We start from the raw sequence: 25290 nt of genomic DNA on the forward strand, positions 1-25290 counted from the left end.
TGATTGAACTCAGAGCTGTACACATGTTCGGCAAGCACTCTACCACTGAGCTACAACCCTAACCCTCTTTTTCATTTTGAGACAGGGTCTTGCTAAGTTGTTAGTCTGGCCTCAAATCTGCAACAACTTTCCTCAGCCACAACAATAGCTGGGAAGAAGAAGACTGTCAATTTGCCAACTTGAACAAAGTAGTTTGTTTCCCTTGGATTCTAAAATGTGACGGTCACCTGTATTTCATAGACAGCAGAAGAGTATTTTATAGTCACTTCCTCATTCTAGTCTGGGTTATGTGAAGCCCAGAATTAGTGACTTACCTCCCATTTTAGTGGAGAAGCAGCCTCATTTACATTCCTTCTCAGTCACAAGGAGAAATTCCCATGACCACCTTGAAATCCTGAGCTCTCACTGAGGATTCATGACATGCTATGTACTGCCCCGCTGAGCTCTGCCAGATTAAACACAGCCAAGCACACTTTCCTCACTGGAAGGATTATTGTCATTGTGGAAGCTATTGTAGGAAAATCTAGAACTACTAAAGCATTATAGATTTACAAAAGGAGGAAAACTGATTTAAAAAAAATTAGACTAGGGTAGAGGAACTAACTCTGCATTCAGCTTACCAGGCAGTTTGTATATAGCAAAACACCTTGTGTCTGTTCCCAGACTGTCTAAATGTTCTCATTTTATTTTACTTGAGTTCATTAGTTTCATTTAAGAATTTTTGTAACTATGTGTCCTCTCTAAAAATCTACACACAGAGAATACTTAAGGAGCTATTGTTAATTCTCACAGTGGTTGAGAGGAGATGAAGGGAGTCATGGAAGTTTGAAGACAGGAAAAGTCCATGCAGGTGTGGCAGTTGCCAGAGAGGACAGCAGAAAAGTGTCACAGAGGCTGGGAAGGCAGCGGGTTTTTGGTGGTCAGAAGGACTGGGAGCAGTACCGAGTAGGAGAGCGGTACCAAAGGGAGTATTTGCCTATTTCAAAATGCGCTTAAAATTAGTAAGGAGAAAAAGAAAAGAAATATTTGTCTTCTGCTGCCAGAATAAACCCATAAAAAGAATTATAACAAAGGTAGTAACCTTAGGAACGTCTTGATAACCAATATGTATGTATGTATGTATGTATATATAATTATATTATTATAATGTTTGTGTAATGCTTGTATATCAAAATGTATTTACAGTATTTAGAGGCAATGTAAACTATTTATATGTGGGGAATTCTCTTACTCAAAATGAGCCAGAGTGAACTAAGGACAGGGTATAGCTGTATTCTGTGGGAGCAATAATTTCAGTATATGGCAGTTAAAATTTGACAGGTTTCTGTGGGAGCCAGGAATTCTTTGCAGTGTGAAGGAAGCAGTCTGCTGGAGGTATTGCAGGGATCCTGCCCAAATAGAGCTGAAATACACTTACTGCTTTCTCTCATGAGAATTGTATGAAGATAAGATATACTTATTTTCATATTTTAGATTTCCAGGTCTGATAAACTAAAACCCAGCTTGTTTTAGTGACAAATACTGGTAAAGGGAAAAAATTGCATTAGTACATGTATTACCTGCTTATATAATTATTTATGAATATTTATGTTATATAACTTCATCAGAAAGTCCTTTTATTTAATTTCAGGTTACGTTTAGCAAGAATGAATGAAGAAATGCGGGAATCAGAAGGACTTTATGGACAGCCAGGTCAATATTCCACTAATAACCATACTGAAATGCAGTATAAGAAATGTATTCAGGAATTTATCAGTTTACAATTGGAAGATTCATAGTTCTTTAGCCACCTAACACGATTCTATGAGTTTTAATAACCTACTTGTAAATTGTGAATTGTTAGCTATGTACTGTACTTCCAGAATTCTTGGGTGACTAATCCTGGGCCTTTAAAAATCCATAACTGTTCCTATTCCAGCACACATTTACTTGCTATATTTAACTCTGGCTGCTGACTTCCTTATCTCTTGTACAGATGTCTTCCATATACATTCCAGTGAAGTGAGTGGAATGATAAAATATTCCTTATATACTTACAGCAGCAAAATAGTTGTTTACTCTTTGGAATTCTTTTTAGTTATTAAATGAATATAACAAAATTATTTTCTTTTTGTTATTCAGGGAATTTCTATAAATGTGTTCAGGGAAAAAAAAAAACTCTAAACAAAAATAACCACTATATGTTTGGCATATAAAAAAGTCAGTATGAAAAATATTAAGAAAAAGCTTATTGATGAGTTTTGTATTCTAAACTAAAAATGATTTGAAGAAGTAAAATATAAATTTACTAGTAGGCTTAGAAGTTCATAATGGAAGTGGAGTTAATTTAAAAGGTTGAAGGAAAAAGGTCCCGTTTTATCTTTATCTTAGCCCCAAGCATTTGTATATATCTGTTGTTTTGATGAGTGGCAGTATTTAGAACAGAATTTTGTGAACGTGATAGCAGAGTACACTTACTTTTATTAGAGAATCTCAACTCATGATCACCTCAAGTTTCATTTTGACTCATTTTTACCTGTGAGTCAAGTTGTCAAGAAAAGAAGTGTTGCGGTTCGGTTTCCTCTTTGATGAACACATGCTGATTAGACATTCTTCACAGAGAAGAGAGTAACTATGGGGTCTCTAGTTTCATGATTTTGAGTATATGAATTACTAATCTATCTTTAAATTCATATACATATTAGTAAAAATTTCAGATATTCATAAAAATACTTTAAAATGTTAAGTTTTCAATGAGTATATTTGATTGTTTAAAAATGAATATTGAAAATATTATTTTTAAGGTGGCCTGGTAATATCATCTCTTCTTTGTTTAAATATGTTGTAAAATTTCTATACTTTCTGATAGCTTCAACCATCTACTTTAACTCAATATTTAATACCAATATGGGGGCATTTTTTCTCAAAGGACTGTATTTACTACTTATTTTTGCCCTAATTTAACAGGGAGCAAGTAAGGACTTTGAGAATAGAGGCACTGGAGCTACATGCTTCTAATGTAGGGTGTCCCACTTTAATCCTATGGATCATATGTACCACTGACTCATGATATTCTAAGATGTCAAAATGCTGATGACGGGTGAAGCTGTAGTGTTAACTCTGGATTTCACCCATTTGTTTTAAACTTGAGTGTTAGATTTTAAACATTATAATTTTGTAAGAGATACACTTAAGTGATAGTATTACTAGGCCAGTTTTGAGGCCTTTATGTTTAAGCACTTTAAAAATAAAAATTGATCAAGGATGTGACCTGACATTTGTGAGAACAGTGGACTTCAGGAGTTTAAGTTAAACAGTTTTTTTCCTGAAATTTTAAACTTAAATGTTTGGTCAGCTGCTCTTTCCTTAAGGTGTTTGCTGATGAAGTTCAACCACCTGATTAGTCAGAAGGTCAGTGGACGACTCTTCTCTGGAGTTTGAAGCTTGAAAGGAGAGAACCTCGATGTTCTTGCTACTTCTAGTTCCACCCGAATTGCTTGGTTTTCTTCTGCCATTGTTTAGAGCCCTCAGATGTCTCTTTCACTGTTACGTATGTGCAGGTTTATATATAAGTATATGGACTTCTGTTAATCAACAGAAACATCAGTTTTTCCAATTTATTTTAATGAAAATTTGAAAAAGCCTCATTTTGAAACAAACTTTTCTACCATTCTCAAATTTTAGTTTAGAGGTTAAAAAATAGATAGGATTCTGGAAAGAGTGTATCAGAATAAAATGAGATTTTAAAAAAAATCTATTTTCAGATCATCTTGAAAATAATTATATTTAAGTCATTTATAGGTCCTAATATTTGAAACAATAATTTTACGCTTATACAGGTGATGTGGTGAAATGACACAGCAATTGCTCTCTACTTTTCCTTCCTGAGTCTTTGGAGAGCAGATGTGTTTGGCAGTAGCTCTTTGTTTTTCATCTGCTTACTGTATCAGTATAAACTTTTCTTTCAGAGACTGTTTGATTGTTTTATTAGCAACCTCCCTTCCCCCTTCTAAAGTGTCCTACTAATAGAAAATCTCAGAACTCTGGGTAGTTTATAGGTACAGGAATTTTAAGTCTTTTGGTAATGAGGTCTGCCATTTAAAAGATTGAGATAAAATGTTTGGCAATCATAAACCTATTTCTAGTCAACCCCATTTCTGAACCTTCTGTCTACAACCCCAAAAATCTGAGACTTCCAATTTTTGGAAGGCAACGTTAAGAACTCAGTTTCTGAAGGGAGGATGTGTCTCTCCTTGGTAGCCCCCAGAACTCTTAGGAGGCCTGAGTGGGTGAGGGAAATAGCACACCCTGCTCTCAGGTATTGGAAATCAGTTGGTGGTTCCCTGTTTTGGGCTCTGTGACTCATCTTGATGGCTGGCAAGTTCTTAGCCAAATGAGGATCACTGGCCTGGGCACTAGTACTGGTTATATGAGTAGGGTAGCAGGCAAAGATTGGAGATCACTGACCTCATCAGTTGTGGAGAGAAACTGTTACCAACCTAGTGGGTCAGGATCATGCATATGATTACTTTGGGGTAGGGCTCTAATGCTGTCGTCAGTTTGAGAGAGTTCTTTTTAAGAGCAAAGTCAGTAAACTATTGAATCATCATAACTGCTGTTATAATGGATATTCTGAATCCCAAAACTTGAAAATGAATTTAAATTATCAATGGAAACAAAGCAATCTATGTTTTAAAACCTCAGAACTGTCCAGGCACATAGAAAAGCTTACTTTCTGAAATGAAAAAGGAATGTGGTTAAGTAATTTAAAGAATATGCTTAGCTTAGCATTACAGACATCAGGGAATCAGTTTTTTTTATCATTTGTAATAAACCATAAAATGTACTTCTGGGAACATTCTAGGACAGCATAGTCTGGGTTTTGTTTATGTGTTCTAGTGTAGACAAATTATATTTGCCTTGGGAAAAATTCCAAATGAATAATCACATTGAAATTCAATTTGTGGTAGCTATGCTAAATATTTTAGTCACAATTATTCTTGTAACATTTGCTTTTTGACAGCACATTTTGAAGTCTAAGAAAGGTAGTATGTTAACAGTGGATTGATTAATGTTTTGTTAGAAACTGAATGTTAGAAAGTTTTTTGTGTGTTTGAAGATGGAAACCTCTCTTGTGTTGACTCTTTAAATGTATTCAGTCAGTGAAACCAATGATTATTATAGCACCAACACCTTTCCTTCAAGGAAGCATTTAATTCAGTGAATGAAAGGTCTTCTAATTTGCTTTGCATGGTACAATGGTCTGATTCAAACATACTTGTGTAATAGGTACTAGATCATTTAAAAACAAAAGCTAGAAAAAATACAGCTTGTTATACAAATATGCATTGCTAATTGTAGAAGCCATATATTGCCATTGTACTGTTGTGATACTTAAGAATGCCCATCTGGTGCTATCTGTAAACTGTTTGGCATTAGCATCTGCTAGATCCTTCTTCCTATTTCTTCTTGAATGTATAATGTGTGCCTTTTAAGTTACTTCTGGTGTTGAATGGTAAAATCAGTGTGGTATTTTTGTATTATAATCTGCACTTTACACTTTCTTGGGAGTAAAATTCTAGACTATCTAGTTTAAATAGTATTTTAAAAATGTTTATAATGTTTACAATAAATATTTTACATATTTTAATTCAACATCTAAAAATAAGAAAAAAATTTAAATATTTTGTATGGTTTGTTAATTGCTATTTATTGCTCTTATTTTATATCTTTTAGAATGGATAAAATGGGAATAGATCATAGTTTGTCTTTTAATGTGGAAATGAACTTTAAAAAATCATGAGTATATTTGGATTGTCTAACCACTTGTTCCAATATATCAACTTTTTGGTTTTAGTAAATCTTACTTTTTTCTTTTTAAAGTAGATTGATTAGGCTTAACTGATTTTTTTTCAGGCCATAAGTAAATTTCTAGGGCTAAAAGAAAACTATATATGATTTTAATAAATTGCTTTTTATATAGACTAAATATTAACGGGAACTAAATATTAAAAGTATTAAAATCTTTATTAAAAAATCTTGGGTTATGGTGTTAGGCCTTTTTACTAGATCTTTATTGCTCTTCCCCTACATTTTTCTAATTCTCTAGCTTTGATATGACATCTATTGCCTCAAAAATCTTGCTCTTTAAAAGTGACAAAACTTACTGCACTATTAACACCTGTAGCAACGAGTTTGTTATAAGATGGATGCAAGGTATCTTATGAGAAATTAAAAAACCAGGTTGTAACAGTAATCATCTAAAACAGTATTTTATGCTCAAAATCTTGAGCGCAGAATATTCCAAGTGTCTCTGTAAATCCTTCATTGTTGGGTTGATTTCTTAAAATCTGTAAAGTGAATGTTTAGCAGGAAGCAAACACGATGAATTATTCATTTTGAAAATAAGATTCTTTTGTCTGATGCATTAATTTATATGTGTGTATATAATTTCCCATGGCAAGAAAAATAGTATTTAATCTGCTATAATGTTAATATCTATTAATGTACATCTCTTCAAGAATATTATATGTATACATATTTATTTCTCAACAAGTGGCTTTGGTATTAACTCCCATTTTGTTATAGCATTTTTTTTTCTGGTACTGGGGAATCGAACTCAGGACCTTGCACTTGTGAGGCAGGCATGGCATCACTGAGCTAAATACCTGGCTTGTAGAATTTTTGCTCATACAACCTACAGTAAACAAAACAACTTCTGACAATGTATGACTATGGTTTTATAGTCACTTTCTAGGCTTTTAAAATTCCTAAGTGTAGTAAGCAGTGAATTAGATGCATTAGTTTTAAGCATTAAAGTTTGAGTATGCTATTTTAATTTAAATTTCTTCTAATTAAAAGATAATCCATAAAAGAATGCTGTTTTTCCTTCTGATTATCACTTTGTCTTGAGAATAACTTGCATCCATCAAGAACCACTAGTATTTGGTTTTGGTAATTTCTTTTGGCCTTTAACAAAGGAAATTTTTAGTTAAACAATGTCTTGTTTACTATGCCTCACTTAGAATGACTTTAATTTCTCATGTGTTAATAAATGTATTTCTTTATCTTGCTTAAAAACACCTGCATCCTTGCTCTTTTCTAACTTTGAACTTTCCTGTGGCTGCCTCTGAGGTGCTTTTTTCAGGTATAGTTTTTTTCTTTCATTATATACTTTCCTTGCATTTATATTTAGTTGGCCCTGTTTTCCTCCAAAAATGATCATCTGAACAAAATAATGTAATGATATAGAAAATAGTTACTACCAATAAAAATGAATGTTGTTTTTCTTTTGGTACCGGGGATCGAACTTGGGTCCTTGCGCTTGCGCAGCAGGTGGCAAAACCACTGAGCTAAATCCCTGGCCCTGAATGTTGTTTTATTAATGCTTTACATGTATACATTTTAAAAGTGTCCTTATTTTACTTTCATGCAGGTGATGAAACTTACCAGGATATTTTCCGTGATTTTTCACAAATGGCATCCAATAATCCAGAGAAGCTAAATCGTTTCCAGCAAGATTCACAGAAATTCTGAATTTTTTTAAGAAGGGGGAATATATGGAATCTGCAGCTGAAATATATATGTGCAGCTGAAAACTCACAACTTTTACTGTTATAATTCTACTTACTTAATTTTGGTAGATATTGAATGGTTTGGGGGAAAAGTACCCATTCATTGATATTTTTATAAATTGAAACATAGACCTCTCATAGTTGGAAGAAGAGTCTACTTTAGTACCTTTTATTGAAAGGGAAAAAAAAAAGCCTGTTTAAAGGGCTATTTTTTTAATAACTAGAAGTTGAATCTAGATTAGGGCCACCTCTGGGTTCCAAGATGCTAAGTGATTGCAGGGGGGGGAAACCTCTTCTCTTGCCAATTATACTATTTTTTTTCTGTGCACCATGCCTAGGATCATTCAGTGAAAAATGCCTATGTCAAGTGGGAACCAGTTATCCCGCCTGTCTCAAGAACATGTCTTTCTTTAGCTTCCCTGATAATTTTGGGTGGTTCAGAGATAGTTGTATTTTTTTTTTCTTGGTAACCTAGTTATCATATACACACTATATGATTTACTTATTAGAACTAGAGAATATGCTTTCCCCCATTTGCTCAGAAATACCATTGTACTCTTTAGATTACAGCTTACTAGGTTATTGACCACCACTCAACAGACACATAATGGCTGTTCAAGTAGAGTAATTCAGTCCTTCAGATTTATTCCATCTTATGAAGAAAAGAAGCTCTTAATTTTTTTTTCAACCATCAAAAGGATCCCAGTTCAAAACTTGTAGTTCTTTATTGTTGGGATTATTTCCTAAAACCTTAACAGATTATCAGTGTAATAAAACTGTGTTTCAAAGATTACTTGAATGTTGCAAAATTATATTTTAATCAAAATGTAAGTTCCAAAAGAAAAGTTGATTTATTAAATTTTGTAGGGCTTCTTTTTTTTTTTGGTACCAGGGATCAAACTCGGGTCTTTGCGCTTGTGCAGCAGGCGGTGAAACCACTGAGCTAAATCCCCGGCCCTGTAGGGCTTTTTATATTTGAAATTTGTTATTTTTAAGATACAGTTTTCCTAATGCTCCTGGTGAAAAATCTCTTTGCATATTGGAGAAAAAAGCCTCCTTTTCTTATCATATTAAAATATACAGCAGTAAATTCCTTTATTCTTTTCTACATCTATCCTTTGTACTGTACACAGTCTACATTTTTTTGAATTATGAGTATAGTTTTAGAATTTGGTGATATGAATCACAGACCCTTGAGTTCCAAGATACTATGAATATACCTGTTTACCATTTATATACTACAAACTAGTCTGATTACACTTTTGACATGTTTTATCAGGAATATAGAATAATTAAATAATTTGCCTTATGGTTCCTTTTCAGTGTTGTGAATAATTGAGTTTAATATTCTCTTAGAAATTATGTCAGTAATGTTATTGGTACTCAGTTTCTAAGACAAGGTTTTAAACTTCTAAAAGAGATATTTAATTAGAAAGATAATACATTTTTTCTAACATTTTTCCCTAATAAGTAGAATCCTATAAGTTTATTAAACACCAAATCAGAATCTAAGCAGGAATTATACTGAAATCAATTCACATCATAGAAAAGGTTCCATAATTGGGTCAAATTGCAAGCATGTAATGCTTATTTACTAATAATAGTCACTGTATATTAGATAAAGATAAAAATGTAGTTGTAAGTTATTTCTGAGGAAATACCTCCAAAGCATTATATTTTACTTACAACATAGCAGAAACAGTAATTTTTCCTGTTTTTATGTGAGTCACAGATCATCTGGCTTTGTAGATACTTAAGTTTAAAGGTAAAAGTCTGACTTGTAACATTTTTATTAGATTGTATTTTGAAATCAGTTGACCTACAGATGTCAAGGAAGACAAATGTATTAAAACAAACAGAAGGGAAGGAAGACAGAAAAGAAAGCCTCACTTTTCCTTTATACATAGTGTCTGCTCCTGTTTTAATCCTAGATGTTGCTCCTAAAGCCCCTGGCCTTTGTCAGGTTTCCTTTTGGACCCCGTCCTTGGTGCTTGAGACCACCTCTGGGGCCTCTGGTGATGAGGGGACTCATTGTGACACCCTTACCTCCTTGGTTTGCATCATGAGTTGTACCGTGATAGTAATTAGTGTCTACTTACATTCAAAGGTCAGAGATGGACCTGAAGTGCCGTACAGGTGGTCATGGTTTTGAATTGAGTATTTTCAGAGAAAGCCAAATCTTTAATGTTGCAGGGAGACTGCACTACAAAAATACGTAACTGTGGCTTTATTTCTTGAATGTGCTTGAGACGCCACCTGAATTAAATTTGGCAGAAACGATGGAGTAAACCACAAGACTTTAAATTAATAGTCACAAGGTAGGTTGGCTCTTAGGTGAATTTCACTGTGTATGCTAATAGCTTTTGTATAGTATGTAACAAATCTGAGTTTTGTTATGCTGTGAATTATTCAGTGCATTATGAGAAATTGTAGTATAAACCATGTTAATCTTACTCTTGGGCTTCTTAGTCTATGTGATTGCCCTTTATTTTCTTCCCATAACTGATCTGATAAGAGTTTTTGATTCTTTATCATTATTCGATTAGCTCATTATGTTTAGTCCACTCACTTGAAAATTGGATTAATATCAAAATAAGAGTAGTAGCACTATGAAGAGTTTATAAAAAAGTTTCATTTTAGAATTAGACTAGAGGTAATTGAGCAGTTATTTGCAATTCTTCATTGTAACATTTGCCATGTGTTAGATTTTTAGAGTTTAAAAAATTATTTTTAGTACAATCCTTAGAAATTCAGAAATTTCCATGGACTTAACTGTGTTACAGTGTGCCTAACTTACACTGGTTTTCACTGCAGATTTTCATGAACTTTGAAGTTTACTTTCCCAAACATACAGGCTTAATTTGTAACATGTACTTTAGTTTTTCCTAAATGCATTTTAGGAAACAATTTAGACCTTTACAAACAGTCTGGAAAATTTTAAGTTTGTGACAATGTCAGCAGTATTTAAAAAATTAATTTTATGCATGTTAAGTATGGTCACAATAAACCAAATTGTGTTTAAGATTAAATATACTACCCATTTGGAATAACCAACATTCCTAGATTACACTTACATTGTCAAGTTAACTCTTTTGTATGATAGCACTTTTGACATGAGCTGGAAAAATGATATATTTTTATAGAAATTATGTCCAGAATGACTTTCGAGCTATGTGATGTAGTGGAAAGGGCACTGGAGTAGTAGTCACTACCCTTTTTGATTCAGGGCTTCTCACAGATGAAATGAGCGGATGAAGCAAGGTGAAAATATAAAAAGATCAGTTTGTGTTTTACTATTTACAGTGTACTTGGATCTTAGTTTATCTTGCCTGATTCTCACCGTAGGACTTCTGAGATCTTAGAGCTTCAACCTTGCTTTTTGATCCTAGTGTGCTCCCCTTGTTTTACAGACATGGTCCCTCAGTTTGCAAGTTGGTGGCACAGGTGACACCAGAACCCAGGTCTGACTAACTGCAAGTCAGAGGCACTTTACTTGTATCATGAAATGTTGAGATCATTGCAAGGCAGCAAAATCTGATAATGACTGCCAGCTTTCCTTGTATTTTATAACAAAGATGCCAACTGTTCTGGAGGACCTTGATACAAGGATTGAAGGAATAGATTGGGATTTGAAAACATCAGATTGTAGGAAAATTTACATTTTTGTAATGGGAAACATCAATGAAAACAAAACATTACAAAGGTAATTTTAATTCAGCATTTACTGATTTCTTGATGCTTTCAAATGAAAGAGATAAAAGAGGCTTGGATTTAGTTTTGTTGAATCCTAACGTGTATAAAGATGGTTTTATGGACATCATTTTCTGTTTAAATTTATTCACTTAAAATTGTATAATTTGGGGACAAAGCAGGATTTGATTAAATGTAATTTTCTCTGCATTGGTCTTCTAGATTTACTTTCTCTCACTCCCCCAAATCCCTATTTTGGGTGTTAATCTTCAACAGGGAAAGCTTGGTACATTATAAAGGTTGTTGGCACCATTTATTTTACACAAAGGGTAAAGGTTAACTTTTGGAAATGGTGAGCTACTTTTCTGTATGTGTTTACTTGTGCTTTGTGATAGTTTTGGATCATTCCAGTCATAAAGACCTACTACATGTAATATTTCTTGCTACCTGTGAAAAGGTATATTTTAAAGAATGTATAACCAACACTCCATTTACTTTTTATTAGTATGTAGAGGATTTGTATCTAATTCATGAATGTAGTTTTACTCTAGTCTATCATTGTAAATGGAGCAAAGTACATACTTTATTGTTATAGCTATTCTAAACTGTACATTATGTAAGAATTGTAAATATACTTGATTAATTTGTATGCTGAAAAATTACAATAATAAGTCAATAAAAATCTTACCTCTGGCAGTTTTTTATGCTCAGACTTCCACTTTCTTGTGAACAACACTGTAAACGTCTGTTATATATTTAAAGTACTATATAACACTCCTATAATCGCAGCTACTTGGGAGGCTGAGGAAGGAGGGTTCCAAGTTCAAGGCCAGTCTGGGCAACTTAGCGAGACCCTGTATCAAAACAAAACAACCCTGAAAGGGCTAGGGATGATGCTCATTATTAGAGTGCTCGCCTAGCATGTGTGGGAACCTCGGTTCAATCCCTAGTACCCTCTCCCCCCAAAAAAGGTACCATATACCTTTCCAACCACTTTAAATTTATCCTATTAGAAAACATTTTTTTTAACTATTTCTTTTTTCTGTTAATAGAGTGGTTTTGGCTCCTAATTCATTAGTGAAAAACTATAGAAAGCTCTTTTCTTTTTGGCCCTTCTAAGTTTTTATCATTATGATCGACATATATGTTAAAGTTCCTGATCTAGGCAACACATTCATACTCCATACTTTTAGTAAACAAATAACATTTCTGTATGAATTGGGATTGAAGGAATGGAGAGCTGGAAAATCAGAATTGGAAGTGAATTGCCTGCTTTTTGCCTTCTTAAAAAGTTAATTGAAAGCATATACATTAACTTTTTCATGTAACTTGCTTTATTCAGCTCCATTTCACTTTCAGAAGCGTCTTCTGCAGAAGAGAATCTACATCAGTAGTCAGTAAATGTTTTAAATGGAAAGCCAAGCAGACCACCTTTTCCTTGTTGCAAAAAAATAACAAGTAAAAAGGAAGGAATTGTCCATAATTCTGACATGCACCTATGTTGTCCAAAATGGTATCCACTGGCCACATGTGGATTAGACTCAGTTCAGTTATTCAGTTGTAAGAACGGAGCCACCTGTGACCATTGCTTTGAACAGGGCAATCACAGCACATTCCTCACTGGGGCTGCACTGGAGAATGTTGGGGAGAAGCTGCTGCTTCTGTGGCCTGTAACCCTTCTAGACCTGTGGGTATGTCTTCATACAGTGAGGCCATCCATTTCTGTGACCTGCTTTTTCTCACTTAGTAGGAGTTGAAAATATTTTGTGACATAGTTCAAACATATACATAGGTAGAATAACTTCAATAGCCATCGGCTCATGGCTAACATTGTTTTATTTAAACTCCTGCCAGTTTTCCCCTTTCCTTTTTCTGAGCTAAATCCCAGACATTTCACCAACAGAGCATTCTGTGAGAATCTTTAAAAGATAACTCTAATAATTGTATGACTTCTTTAAACTATTAAGATAACATAGTATTTAGATTTTTCCCAATTGTCTCAACTGTGATTTTTCAAAAATAGACTATTGAAATCAGAATTCATTTAAGTTCCAGTGAGCTAATATGTCTCTTCAGTATCTAATATAGGTTTTCCCTCCATTTAAAAATATTTCTACTTGAAGTTTATTGAATACATTTTTTAATGATTTCATTATTTTAGTTTAACCACTTTACTAATGATAGTTTGGTTTCAATTTCTTGTTGTCATAAACCTAGTTCAGATAGCTAGATATTTTAGTACATTCTTAATTATTAGGATGAATTCCTTGAAGTGAAAATGCTGGTTCGATGGGTAGATACTATTTTTGAGGCTCATTCAATGTGTCAGGCACTGTGTTAGGTACCAGAGATATTGTTGCTTTAAATAGCAGACAATACCCCCAGTTCTTGGAGTCTCCTTACTGTGGGGAAGTTGGGACTGGGGTGATGTATGTGGGTGGCCAACGTGGAATGGTTGAGGGGGTGACCTCTCCCAGACACTGGAGGAGGAGGGGTTTAGAGACCGCTAGTAGTCAGTGACAGGAAAATCAAACTGAGGCTGGAGAGGTTGGATATCTACCCAGCTTTGCAGATGTGGAGATTACACAACACGAAAAACCAATTGCCTAATCCCTGGTCATAAATCAGAGAACTCAGCTAAAGTTCAACCTTTTTTGTTATTTTTTTTTTTTTCTTTTTTTGAGACAGGGTCTTGCTATCTAGTTCAGGCCAGCTTTGAGCTCACTGTGTAGCCTACACTGGCCTCAGACTCGTGGTAATCCTCCTGCTTCAGCCTCCCAAGTGCTGGAATTACAGGCGTGGCCCACCACCTTTTGACAAAGTTCAACTTTGATCTGCAGGGTTACTGTTCTTTGTGTACTTAACACATGTTATGATACACCCAAGAATATTTTAAGCCTAGAAAGTAGCATATATCACCATGGGGCATAGTACACACTTTTTCCTATATTGTTGCCACAGGTACGTTGGATGCTATCTGAGTGCAGGGGGTTTGGTGTTTTCATTGCTTTGTCCGAGTGCTACTACGCCAGTGTTGCAGTTTCCAGTCAGGGAGCCACACATTACTTTTCCTTTATGGGTAAAGAGCAGGGAGCAATAAACTACAACTTAGAGATAAAATCATTTTTTGGGGTATTTATTTTCCTGGGTTTATGATTTAAGTGGTCGTGTTATTTCTTTCTCTTTTTTTTTTGGTACCGGGGATCGAACTGGGTCGCTGCGCTTGCGCAGCAGGCGTCGAAACCACTGAGCGAAATCCCCAGCCCAGTCGTGTTATTTCATATAAATTTCAGGGGTCTGAAAATAAAGCATTTGTTAAATAAATTCTAGAATAAGTGACATAAGGAAAAACCACCTGTTGGTATATGTGGGGGACCTACAGGCATAATTCCAGAATTATTTCTTCCTGTTATGTAGAGATGTAATTATTAGAGCTTTGATGTTTAACATTATAGATAACCTAGAAAAGCTCTGGTTGCTAAATATGTTTTTTTGCACATGTTGGATATTTAGACTTTAAAAAAATGAGTTTGGCAAAGTTTATTCTGTACTAAGTGTTAGCACTGTTCTAGCTGCTTTTAATCTTCGCTAGTTTAAATTTCCCACCCAAGCTAGTTGAAGCCAGTCCAAAATTAAGGGGGAAGTGCAGAGATAAAATTACTCCTTTTACTTGGTCTAGCGTTTCTTTAGGCTAACCGAAGGTCCTGCGTTGGGGACCCACAGTTTCTTCGTGGCTCAGCTTCGCTGGCAGCAGGCTGGGCAGGTTAAGAGCAGGGGTCCCCAGCCAGCCAGCCAGCCGGTGGAGCAGGCCTGCGGGCTGCTAATCCTTGTGAGTTTAGGACCCGGTGGCTGCGGAGCTCGTGCGGGCGGCGCCCGAGATTGGTTCTGAGCTGTGCGGCTCCGCCCCCGCCATGGCCGCCGCCGGTCGCGGGCCGGAGTGCTGCCGGGCGCCGCGCTGGTCGGGTCCCCTTGGCCGTGGCGCATGGGCCTCCTGCGGGGCGCGCCCCCGTGCGCCCGGGCCATGGCGCGCCTGGGCGCCGTGCGCTCCCATTACTGTGCGCTGCTGCTGGCCGCGGCACTCGCCGTCTGTGCCTTCTACTACCTCGGCTCCGGGCGTGAGACCTTCTCCAGCGCCACCAAGAGGCTGAAGGAGGCCCGCGCCGGGGCCCCCGCTGCGCCCTCGCCGCCGGTGCTGGAGCTGGCGCGGGGGTCCGTGGCGCCGGCCCCGGGCGCCAAGGCCAAGAGTCTGGAGGGCGGCGCGCCCGGGCCGGTGGACTATCACCTGCTGATGATGTTCACCAAGGCAGAGCACAACGCCGCGCTGCAGGCCAAGGCCCGCGTCGCGCTGCGCTCACTGCTGCGCCTCGCCAAGTTCGAGGCGCACGAGGTGCTGAACCTTCACTTCGTGAGCGAGGAGGCCAGCCGCGAGGTGGCTAAGGCCCTGCTGCGGGAGCTCCTGCCGCCCGCCGCTGGCTTCAAGTGCAAGGTGAGCCGGGCCGCAGCCGGGGACCGCTTCCGATTCCGGGGTGCGGCCCGCACCCGATCCTGGTGCCTCACCGTGCGCCGCTGGCCGGGCTAGGGGTGGCGGGGTCCTCCCCTGCGCTGCCTACTTCCAACGCCTGGAGTCTGATCTCCTCCGGGCCGAGAATGCGTTCACGGTGTCCGCGAGTCCGAGGGCTACCTGGTGCAAAAGTGGGGCTGCGGCTTTCTCTGGCCCCTCCCTCCCCTCTTCCCCGTCCAGTGCTGCCCCCTGGAGAATCAGCACGCCCCTATTTTACAAGCTTGCAGAATTTAGCAGCGCCTCCAATCTGCACCTCTTTTTGTGTTGACTGGTGAGGATGGAACTGGTCACGTGAAGGAATCAGTGGTCATTTGAGCAAATTCAGGATCTTAGGCCCCTGGGGGCGTCCAAGTTGCCCTGGCATTTCTCAGTAACGCTTGAAGTGAGTCGGATATGGTTAAACCCAGTGGGGACCATATCGTGTCTCTGTCTCTGTGGCCCTTTCTCCCCTGCCCTCAAGGATCCTGAACCCACCTAGAGAAGCCGCAGATTCTTTCTAGGAAGAGAAAGCCCAGAGAGGTGCCAATGTGGCCCAAGGAGAGCAGTTAGCTGCCTGGTCCCAGGCTGCACCAACCTGCTTGGGTGGCAGCTTCCATCTCTCCTTCTGCTCACCCACCACCTGCTTTCCGGACTGGGTTCTTACGGTTGACTTGACAGTTGTGCAGGAGGGGTCTGAACCTGCTTTTGGGTAGGAGTGGGTGACCTTAAAGCATGGAGACTGATGTCGGCAGGCGAAGGGCAGTGAGGAGAGAGCAGTGTTCCCTGTATTTGAGCCCAGCTCACCCAGGACCCCGCAGGGTTCAGGGATCTGCGGCAGCTCCTTGTTGCTTTGTTTTAAGTCTTGGTTTCTTGGTGGGGCTGTTGTGAACCTGACCCTCTGGCTTCACCTCTACTCCTCTCTCTGTACTTTTTGCATCAGTGTGTTGAATGCTGCTTTACACAAGCTGTGCCCTTTGCCCAGAATGTCTCTTCTTTCTTGGGCCCTTGGCCACTCTACTTAGCTGTCACTATCCCTGAGAATGTCCCTAGATCCTGGGACCAGTCCATGTTCAACACTCCATAGCTCTCCATTCCTGCTTCTCCACTGCATCGAGGATCTGTCCCCTGCACAGGACAGATGAGTGCATCAGTCACCCACTGTGACCAAGAGGGGACAGCTGGTCCAGGACCTCATCCTATAGGAGGCCAAGAATCCCCCTGGTCCTGGAGCTGGTGGCTGCAGGAACCTTTGATTTCTGCTGGGGTTTGGGCCTGGAGCTCATTCCTATTTACCTAACTAGAGTCTCTGGAGGTAGCGCAACCTGTCCCAGGTGATTCTTAGGACTCTTAACAATTGAGAAACTTGGTGCTAGCACAAGGGAGGAGTCAAGGGCCTTTAGCCATAGGGCCAGTCTGGGGAGATCTGGGGTTTGATGAGGTCTCCAAACCCATGGTGAAGACTAGCATTGCCATCTCCACCTACTGAGTCAGGTAGCAGCCTGGGCCTACTTCACATCATTGCCAGCCTCTGCCTTCTCATCCTGAGCTCCAGCGCCGCTCTTGCTACTCATGCAGGCGCACTGTGTGCCTCTACTTATTTTGTTCCTACGTTGGAGTATTTCTCCCTCTTCCAAGTCTTTCCCATCTTCATGCTCTGTCCTGTTCCTAGAGCTGTTCGGGAAGCCCCGAGGAGGAAGGCTGTGTCTTCCTCCTCTTCTATTTTGTACCTCCCTGCACCTGTATCAAGACTGTATCAAGTCTTTCCACCTGACCCTGTGAGGTGTGATTGAAATACACAGTGAATGGTTAGATTTTAAGTCATTACAGTAAAAGACATATTGCCATGAATCCCCCTCAGAATATTGCCTCTCACTTGGAACATACTCATTCCATCGTCATTGTCACTTTCTGAAGCTGTCCGAGAAGTCCTTTCTCATGAATGTTTTTATGAAGTGTGATCAAAAACATGGTGACTGCTGCTACTGAGTGCCAGCCAATGGAAAGGCAGGCTTGTGAAAGCATCACAGTCCTACCTTATTCACCAGATCTGGCACCCTGTGACTTCTGACTTTTCCCCAAAGTCAAAATGACCTTGAAAGGTCAATGTTTTGAATCCACTCAGGACATTGAGGCAGCCACAGCAGCATAACTAAAGACACTTGTACTGTAATAAATTTTTAAAAATTTGAATGTTCACCATATGTTTTCAGTCACAGTTCATGTGTACGATGCTTGGCACTTAGTTGGCACTGGAAATAGTGACCCAGGGATAGGTCCAGCCTCAGGACCAGGCTCCTGTCTCGGAGTATGTGTTTCCAGTTCTTGCCCCCTCTTGCAGGACCCGGTCCTGACAGCCATGGTCTTCAATCAGGGAGGGCCTGGAGGCAGCTGGAGAGGATCTCAAGGAACTGCTACCTCATCTGCTGTGGCATGGGGGTGAGGGTTGGGGGCTTCTTCCAGCTGGCAGCGGGAGGGGAGGGTTTACCATTTTGGGGGTCAGATTGCTCCCATGACTTTTTTTTTTTTTTTGGTACCAGGGATCAAACTTGGGTCCTTGTGCAGCAGGCGGCGAAACCACTGAGCTAAATCCCCAGCCCGCACCCATGACTTTTGAGTTCATGTTATGTGACCTTGTTTTTGATGAAAGGTGCCCCTTATTTCTTTGAATGGGTGGTTCTAAGAGACTTGCTTCACTCTCTTTGTGATTTAACTCTTCTTGGGTCTGAATGCTTCTCCCACGAACCACTCCACACATGTCTTTCCCTCTGCCTGGAATATCCTCCACCCCCATCAGCTTTCAGGGCTCAGCTGAAGTATAATGGGAGCCCCCCATTATACACTCTGCTAGTTCCAAGTCTTTTTCCTTGGTAACATCACGGTGGTATTTACCTAATTATTGGGTTAATTGTCTACCTTGCTAGATGATAAATCCTGAAGGGCATAGACCCTGACATCTTTTAAATGCTGTGTCCCCAGCACCTCACACCATAACTTCCATATGCAAGTGACTTTTATACAGAGAATGATTTCTTCAGTATTGATGAGGAGGAAGGAAGCTAGACATTGTCACCGGGTTGCATCCCACTGGAAGTGATCTTTAAGAACACATAGCTCTGGAAATTGAGGAAGTGAGGAAATTGGAGGGCCGGTGGGGAGCTGCTGACTGCACGAGGCTGGGCCGAGTCCTGGGCCAGTGTTTTCCCCCCCAGTGCTGCATTTCCTCTTTAAGGAGCTCTTCTCCTTTGTAAGATAAGTGCCAGATCATCCCAGCCTCCTAGGCTCCTGGCAGCTCACATCCTTGCCAGCCTTTTGTCCCCGAGCTGTGGGACAGGCTGCCCCTTCTCGTGGATTATCTCTGTGATTCCATTCTGGCAAGGGGACTTCCACACCCGGAAGACCAAGGTCAGGACTTACTCTTCGATGAGCCTTCCTTTACACCAGGTTTGACAGAATATACCATGGACTCCCCCATAGTTCTGGCTTCAACAAGCTTAGGGTTCTCATCTAAATGAGGTCTACAGGGAGCGTTCCTGGCTGGCACAGGGGCCTCATGAAACCACCAGGCCCCTAGGCTCCCTCCAGCTTGCTATGTCATTTAGGGAATGGACCTTGTCTTTGTGGTCCAGGATGGCTGCCAGAGCTCCAGCCATCACATCTATGTGGCTGTTTACCCGGGTTCAGCCCACTGCTGTTGTGGCTTTGGTTTTGAATGAGGTTCGTAATGTCTTCATCTCTGCTGACTTCTGAGCCAGACGGGACTGGGCCAGGAGTCCTAGGACAATGTTTGGCACTGACAGGACCTGGTGGCCATCTCATCCCTCTTTCTCAAGATGTCCAGCTCACCCAGCCACTGTTCCCTGGCCCCCTGAAAGGTATGGGGTGTCGCTCATCTTCTGAGCCCTTTTCTAAAGCAGCCCTCACGCCAGCCCCTGTCTTTGCCACCACCTGCCCCCCTCTGTCTTTGGTAGCACATTTTCCTTGGCTCCTTCTTCCATCCACGTAGCTGTTGAGCCATAAATGGCGGAACAGAACAGTTCCTGCCCGCAGGGAGCTTACGCTCAGGGCCACAGCTCCCGTGTGGCCGGGAGACTGAACAAATAAGTCGGTGTAGAGCAAGTCAGAGCGCCTGAGTTCCCTGGGAAGAGTAGAGCAGGGTGTGGGACAGGGACTGCGGGTGCGGATGGTGGGGCCTAGCAGTTTTGTGTAGTTGGCCGGGGAGGCCCACTGACAAGGTGAGGTTGGGGGAGAGAAAACTGCAGCCTTTCCCCGCTGGGTCTACTGTTGTCTCCCCCAGGGCAGAGACCTTAATCCCTCTGGCGACCCCATAAGTGCCGTCTGTTTCTGTGGTAGAAGCGACAGACACACTGGGCAGGCAGTCGCCTGAACTAGAACGAGAAGCAGGCAGACTCCCGGGGGACAGGTAGCTCTGGGCAGCCACCTGCCTCTGCAGGGTGGACAGGGAGAGGAGGGAGGCAGGATGGGGCAGATGAGCTCCCCAGACTCCCCCATCAGATAAGCTTCGGTTTGCCTTTGTGGGTGCGGGAGGAAGGGCTGCGGGCTGGGGAGAGGAGGCCAGGGTGTTCGTCTCATGGCTCAGCTCTGTCAGGGCTGAGGCTGGGTCGCACGGGCATGAGGACACATTAGGGGGCAAAGGCATTGTGTCCCCCACATGCAAGGCTTGCTGGTTCCAGGAGTGGAGCGCCGAGGAGCCCCAGGAGTGAGTGGACAGCTCAGAGTACCGTGGGCAATTCCTGGAGTTTCTTCTCTTACAAAAGCAAAACTGAGTGGCTCAGGGCAGAGGGTGTTAGCTCAGCTAGCACGTGTGAGGACCCAGGTTCCATTGCCCGGGCTTCCATACAAACAGAAACACAGCCTGTGAGCAGCTTCAGAAAGCTCCCAGTTGGGTTTTTTTTTTTTTTTTTTTTTGGTACCAGGGATCAAACTCAGGTCCTTGTGCTTGCAAGGCAAGCGATGGAACCACTGAGCTAAATCCCCGGCCCTCCCAGTTGGGCTTTGACAAGAGCCTAAGTCCCATGACCCCGAGGCTCTGTCTCTTGACGATAACGACGAACTGGGTGACGACGTGCAGGGGCTGTGGCGGATGCTCCAGCCCCTCCCTGCAGCAGGCAGTGTTCTCGAGTGAAGTCCTCAGTGTGTGATGGGTCTGGGAAAGAAGTGGCCAGACATGTGTGTCCCGAAGCCAGAGGCTCTGAGATGCAGTTGGCATTTTACGCCATTTAGGAAACCATGTTTTACCAGACACATTTTGCAGGGACAGCGGAGGAGTTTGTGTGCCGAGGTACGTTTCTTGTGGAAGACTTTATAATCACAAATTGGAAGAACTCTGTGTAGTACTATATCAAGTGCAGTAAGCACTACACAAGTTTGCAGCTACATGTTGAAATTACAAGGCAAAACGCATAGCATAGGCCAGCAGTATCCTAGAGATATCATATAAGGCGACTTACATACCTTGCTGCACAGGTGAGAATGTTGTAGCTTTTGGTGCCAGAAATTCCTCACAACTTATTGACCAGTCCTTGTTCCCATGGGCCATTTTAAAAAAGATAACTGCTTTTTTTTTTTCTTTTTGTAATTAAAGAATGAGATGTAATTCGCATACCATAAAATTCACACCTTTAGGGTATCTAGTTGAGTGGTTTTTTTGTGTGTGTATTCACAAGATTATGCAGCCAGGACCACTAATTGCAGAACATTTTCAGTATCTCCCAAAGAAGCTATGCTCATTAGCAGTCCTCCATCCTCCTGTTCCCCATTCCCCAGAAACCAGTCTGCTTTCTGTCTCTATAATTTGTCTACTCTCAGTGTTTCCTATAAATGGATTCATTTATGTTTGGCGTCTTTCACTTAACATAATATCTTTAAGGGCCACATTGTAGCAAACACAATACTTTGTTCTTTTTCATGGTTGGATAATGTTCCATTGGATTGATATACCACATTGTCCACTCATCAGCTGATGGACCTCGGGTTATCTCTGCTTTTTGGCTCTTAGGAATAACACTGCCCTGACCGTTTGTTTATAGGATTTTGTGTGGACATCTGTGTTCAGAGCTCTTGGATGTAACCTATGAGTAGAGTGGCTGGATCTTTTTAGTTTTATTTTTTGGGTACCAGGGATCAAACTCAGGACCTTGCATTTGCGAGGCAGCTGCAGCGCCACTGAACTAAATCCCCGGCCCCAGCTGGATCATATATTAACTATTTGACTTGAAGGATCTGCCAGAGTAGCTGTGCCTTTTCACATTCCCACCAGCAGTGTGCAGGGGCTCCCATTTCTCCTCACCCCAGCAGCCATCCCAGTGGGTCTGAAGGTGGAATTTCATTCTGGTTTATTTACATTTCTCTAAAGATGAATGGCAAGATGAGTGCATATATTGATAAGGACAACTGCATGAATGTGTTTGGTATTTCTCACGTACATTTTACAAGAAAAGCCAATTGCCTTGACCCTCCCCTCTGAGCCCTGGACGGTGTTAGAATGGCTTTGCAAATGTGCCTCGAATAGAGGTCGGTTTGGAAGTTTCTGATGCTTACAGTAAAAGATAACCCATCTGTCTCACACTCACCTCCGTCACCTGTGAAGGACGCCCGACGCGCTCGGCTTACTGAGCTCCCAGCCTGGGAGGGTGTGGGCACGGGGGGCAGCCGCAGCTCACAATCTGTCACCCCTCCCAGCATCCCAGGTAAACGCATTCCGCCTGAACAAAGCTGTTGCTGTCCGCGCTCAGGGGGCACCGCGCGTCCGCGAGTGTCAGTGTTGGCGCAGCCTGCGGTCTTTGGGGGAAGGGCGCCTGAGCCGGCGACCCGACACGTGCGTGTGCCAGTCTGCTGGGCCTGTCCTGGGAGCAGCGTCCGCTCCGGGTTGGCCCTCGGTAACTCGGTACCGGGAGCTGGGAGAGCCCGGATGTATCCTCAGCGCGACGCGCCGGAGACGCTCGCTGGCGGCCGTCTACTCAGGTGGAACTGGGGGAGGAGGAGCCCGGGGGCGGCGCAAGCCTGCCTCTTTCTCCCTGGGTTCCCGGGCAGCGAGGGTCAGTGCCTGGCGGCGGCCGCTGGAGGGCACCACAACACCGCGTTGGCGCCGGCTCCGTGGTTTCCTCCTCGGGCCCGCCCCTGGGTTTGGAAACCAGGATTAGTACAGGAAGTCGGCTAGGCTAAGGCGCGTGGTCATTTATTTCCTCCCTGGCTGAGGTAATCCTGCTTTTTCTTTTTCTTTTTCTTATTTCCTTCCCGATATGGGGTTTGAACCCAGAACCTTTGCATTCAGCTACAGCTCCAACCCTTTTTAATTTTGGTACAGGGTCTCACCAAGTCACTAAATTGCCCAGACTGGACTGGCTCCAAAGTGGAATCCTCCTGCCTCAGCCTTCCAGAGTGCTGGAATTACAGGTGTGCCCCACCACACTGGGTTCTAAACCTGAACTGGCTGAGTAGGAAGCTGGGTGATTGGATCTGGCAGCACCTGCCAGGGACAGTGGTGCAGGGGAGATTGCTGCCCACCCACCTAGCAGCTCCCCGGCGCATTCCCAAGCTTGGCTTCCAGCTGCCAGCCACGAGGGGCCCAGACCTGAGGCCTCCTGCAGCTGCCCTCTAGGGTGGCCAGCAGGACTGAAGGTCCCTGCTGTCCTTCATATCCTTCCTTTCCAGGGCTTGTGTCCTTGGTCCCCGGACACTCACACTGCCCTGTCAGGATGGCCAGGGGTGCTGGATGTGGGGGTGCACACCTGTAATCCCAGCACTCTGAGAGGCCGAGGCAGGAGAATTGCAAGTTAGAGCCTAATCTGGGCAACTTTGCAACTTGGAGAGACCCTTTCTCAAAATGCAAAATTTTATAAAAGGGACTGGGAATGTAGCTCAGTGCAAAGGCCCCGGGTTCAGTCTGCCGTGTGTGTGTGGTGGGGCGAAGGGGGTGGTGACCAAGGGCAGCATCATCTCCCACCCCTAGAAGCAGCTCTGTCCCTGTTCCACAGCTGAGCCCGGACCTGTGCCCCGGCAGATGCCTGCTGTTAACCTAATGTGATCTAAATGAAATCAGTTTGTTTTACTTATTGGATGATTACTGTTAAGCATCTGGATTAGGCAGCGCTCTGCCCGGGGAGGAAGTGTCTCCATGCTTCCTCAGGCCCTGCACCCTCTCCTCATCCCCTCCTAGTGTCTCTCTGCAGCCCTGGGGGGGCACAGCCCTCACAACTGCTCAGTGCCCTCCCTGCTGCTGGCAGCGTCTGTCCTGGGCCTACCGAGGAGATGCCCCAGAACGGGACCTGTGGCTCGGAGCCAGGGAGCTGGGTTCAAATTCACCTTGTATATTGGGGAACAGTGTGGCCGTGGGTGGGACCCTCCTGAGCCTCCATCCTCTCACCCAAGACCTTACAAGGTGGCTGTGCAGTAAGGATGGGGTAGCCTGGTGCTGGCACATGGGCACTGGTTAGCAAGTGGTCGCTGCTACTAGCAGTGCCTGAGCATGTGTGCCAGGAGCAGGGGCCGTTTCCTGGCATTTTGGGAGGTATGAGCTTGTTGGCTTAGCTGGAGGGTGGTGCAGCTAGCCTGCAAGACATCACTCTGCCCAGTTTGTTTCCCACCGTCCTCATATTCTTTTGAGTCCTCTACCGTCCCCCACACTCTAGCATCCTCTCCTTTCCCTCCCTCCCTCCCCTTCCTTCCTTCCTTCCTTCCTTCCTTCCTTCCTTCCTTCCTTCCTTCCCCCTCCTTTCCCTTGGCATTGCACCACCTGCCTCTCCAGGAGATAAACACCGTGTCTTATCTGATGTTTCAGGCACGCTCTTTCCTGCTGGAAGGAAGACTCTCAATCTTCATGTATTTGAGGGAGGTGTTGAGAAAAGAGCTTGCTGTGTTGTCCACGCTGGCCTTGAACTCACTGTGTAGCCCAGGCTGTTCTCAAACTTGAAACCATCCTCCTGCCTCAGCCTCCTGAATGCTGAGATTACAGGCATGCGCCACCACGCCCAGCTTCTCAGTCTTCATCTTCCTTCTTCACGGAGCCTGGCACTTGCTAGGCTCTGGCCACAGCTCTGCAAATGCTCAGTGGCTGGTATCCTGGAGTAGCGCTGCTGTTTCTTGTCAGGGCGGTGTAACTGGAGTCTGTCTGCTTGGTGGCGTTTTGCAGTCAACATAGATGGTGCTGCTGCGATGTCCTCAGGAAATGGAGTGTTCTCTGTGAATGCTCTGCAATTTCTGGGAAGTGTCAACTCAAACTCATTTATAGTAAACTATGAGCAAGTTTGATGTTTTGTTTCTCCTTGGTGGTTTTTGTTTTCTTGGTGTGATTGCACACCTAATCTCCAGGGATTAGCCAAGTGTAAACTCTAAGTGATTTAAAAGACCAGCCCAGAGCCAGGCATGGTGCTGGATGCCTATAATCCCAGGACTCTGGGAGGCGAAGGCAGGAGGATCGCAGGTTCGAGCCCAACCTGGGCAATTTAGCAATTTAGTGACATCTTGTCTCAAAATAAAAAAGGGCTGGGG

The 25290-nt window shown here is 42.5% G+C and overlaps 2 protein-coding genes across 17 annotated transcripts in view; both read left to right on the forward strand.

Annotated features, from left to right (window-relative positions):
• Acap2 (ArfGAP with coiled-coil, ankyrin repeat and PH domains 2) overlaps positions 1–11939 on the forward strand; it is a 128500-nt gene extending 116561 nt beyond the window's left edge. For 12 of the 15 annotated variants that reach the window (XM_013072029.3, XM_087186669.1, XM_004834748.4 and 9 more), the window contains 2 exons: positions 1631–1692; positions 7415–11939. In XM_013072029.3, the coding sequence (XP_012927483.1) occupies positions 1631–1692; positions 7415–7515 (163 nt within the window). In that variant the 3' untranslated portion in view covers positions 7516–11939. Of the gene's footprint in view, positions 1–1630; positions 7127–7414 lie in introns of all 15 variants that reach the window. The other 3 variants (XR_015441007.1, XR_015441008.1, XR_015441006.1) reach the window with 2 other exon arrangements.
• A 1453-nt stretch (positions 11940–13392) lies between these two features.
• Positions 13393–25290, forward strand: part of Xxylt1 (xyloside xylosyltransferase 1) — a 142836-nt gene continuing 130938 nt past the window's right edge. Inside the window, exon 1 of one of the 2 annotated variants that reach the window (XM_021255397.2) lies at positions 13393–15729. In XM_021255397.2, the coding sequence (XP_021111056.1) occupies positions 15226–15729 (504 nt within the window). In that variant the 5' untranslated portion in view covers positions 13393–15225. The remainder of the gene's footprint in view (positions 15730–25290) is intronic. The other variant, XM_004834752.3, reaches the window with a different exon arrangement.

The sequence above is a fragment of the Heterocephalus glaber genome, unplaced genomic scaffold, assembly GCF_053883595.1.
Source record: "Heterocephalus glaber isolate CG9 unplaced genomic scaffold, H.glaber_assembly_v1.0 deba00001504, whole genome shotgun sequence".
Lineage (NCBI taxonomy): Eukaryota > Metazoa > Chordata > Mammalia > Rodentia > Bathyergidae > Heterocephalus > Heterocephalus glaber.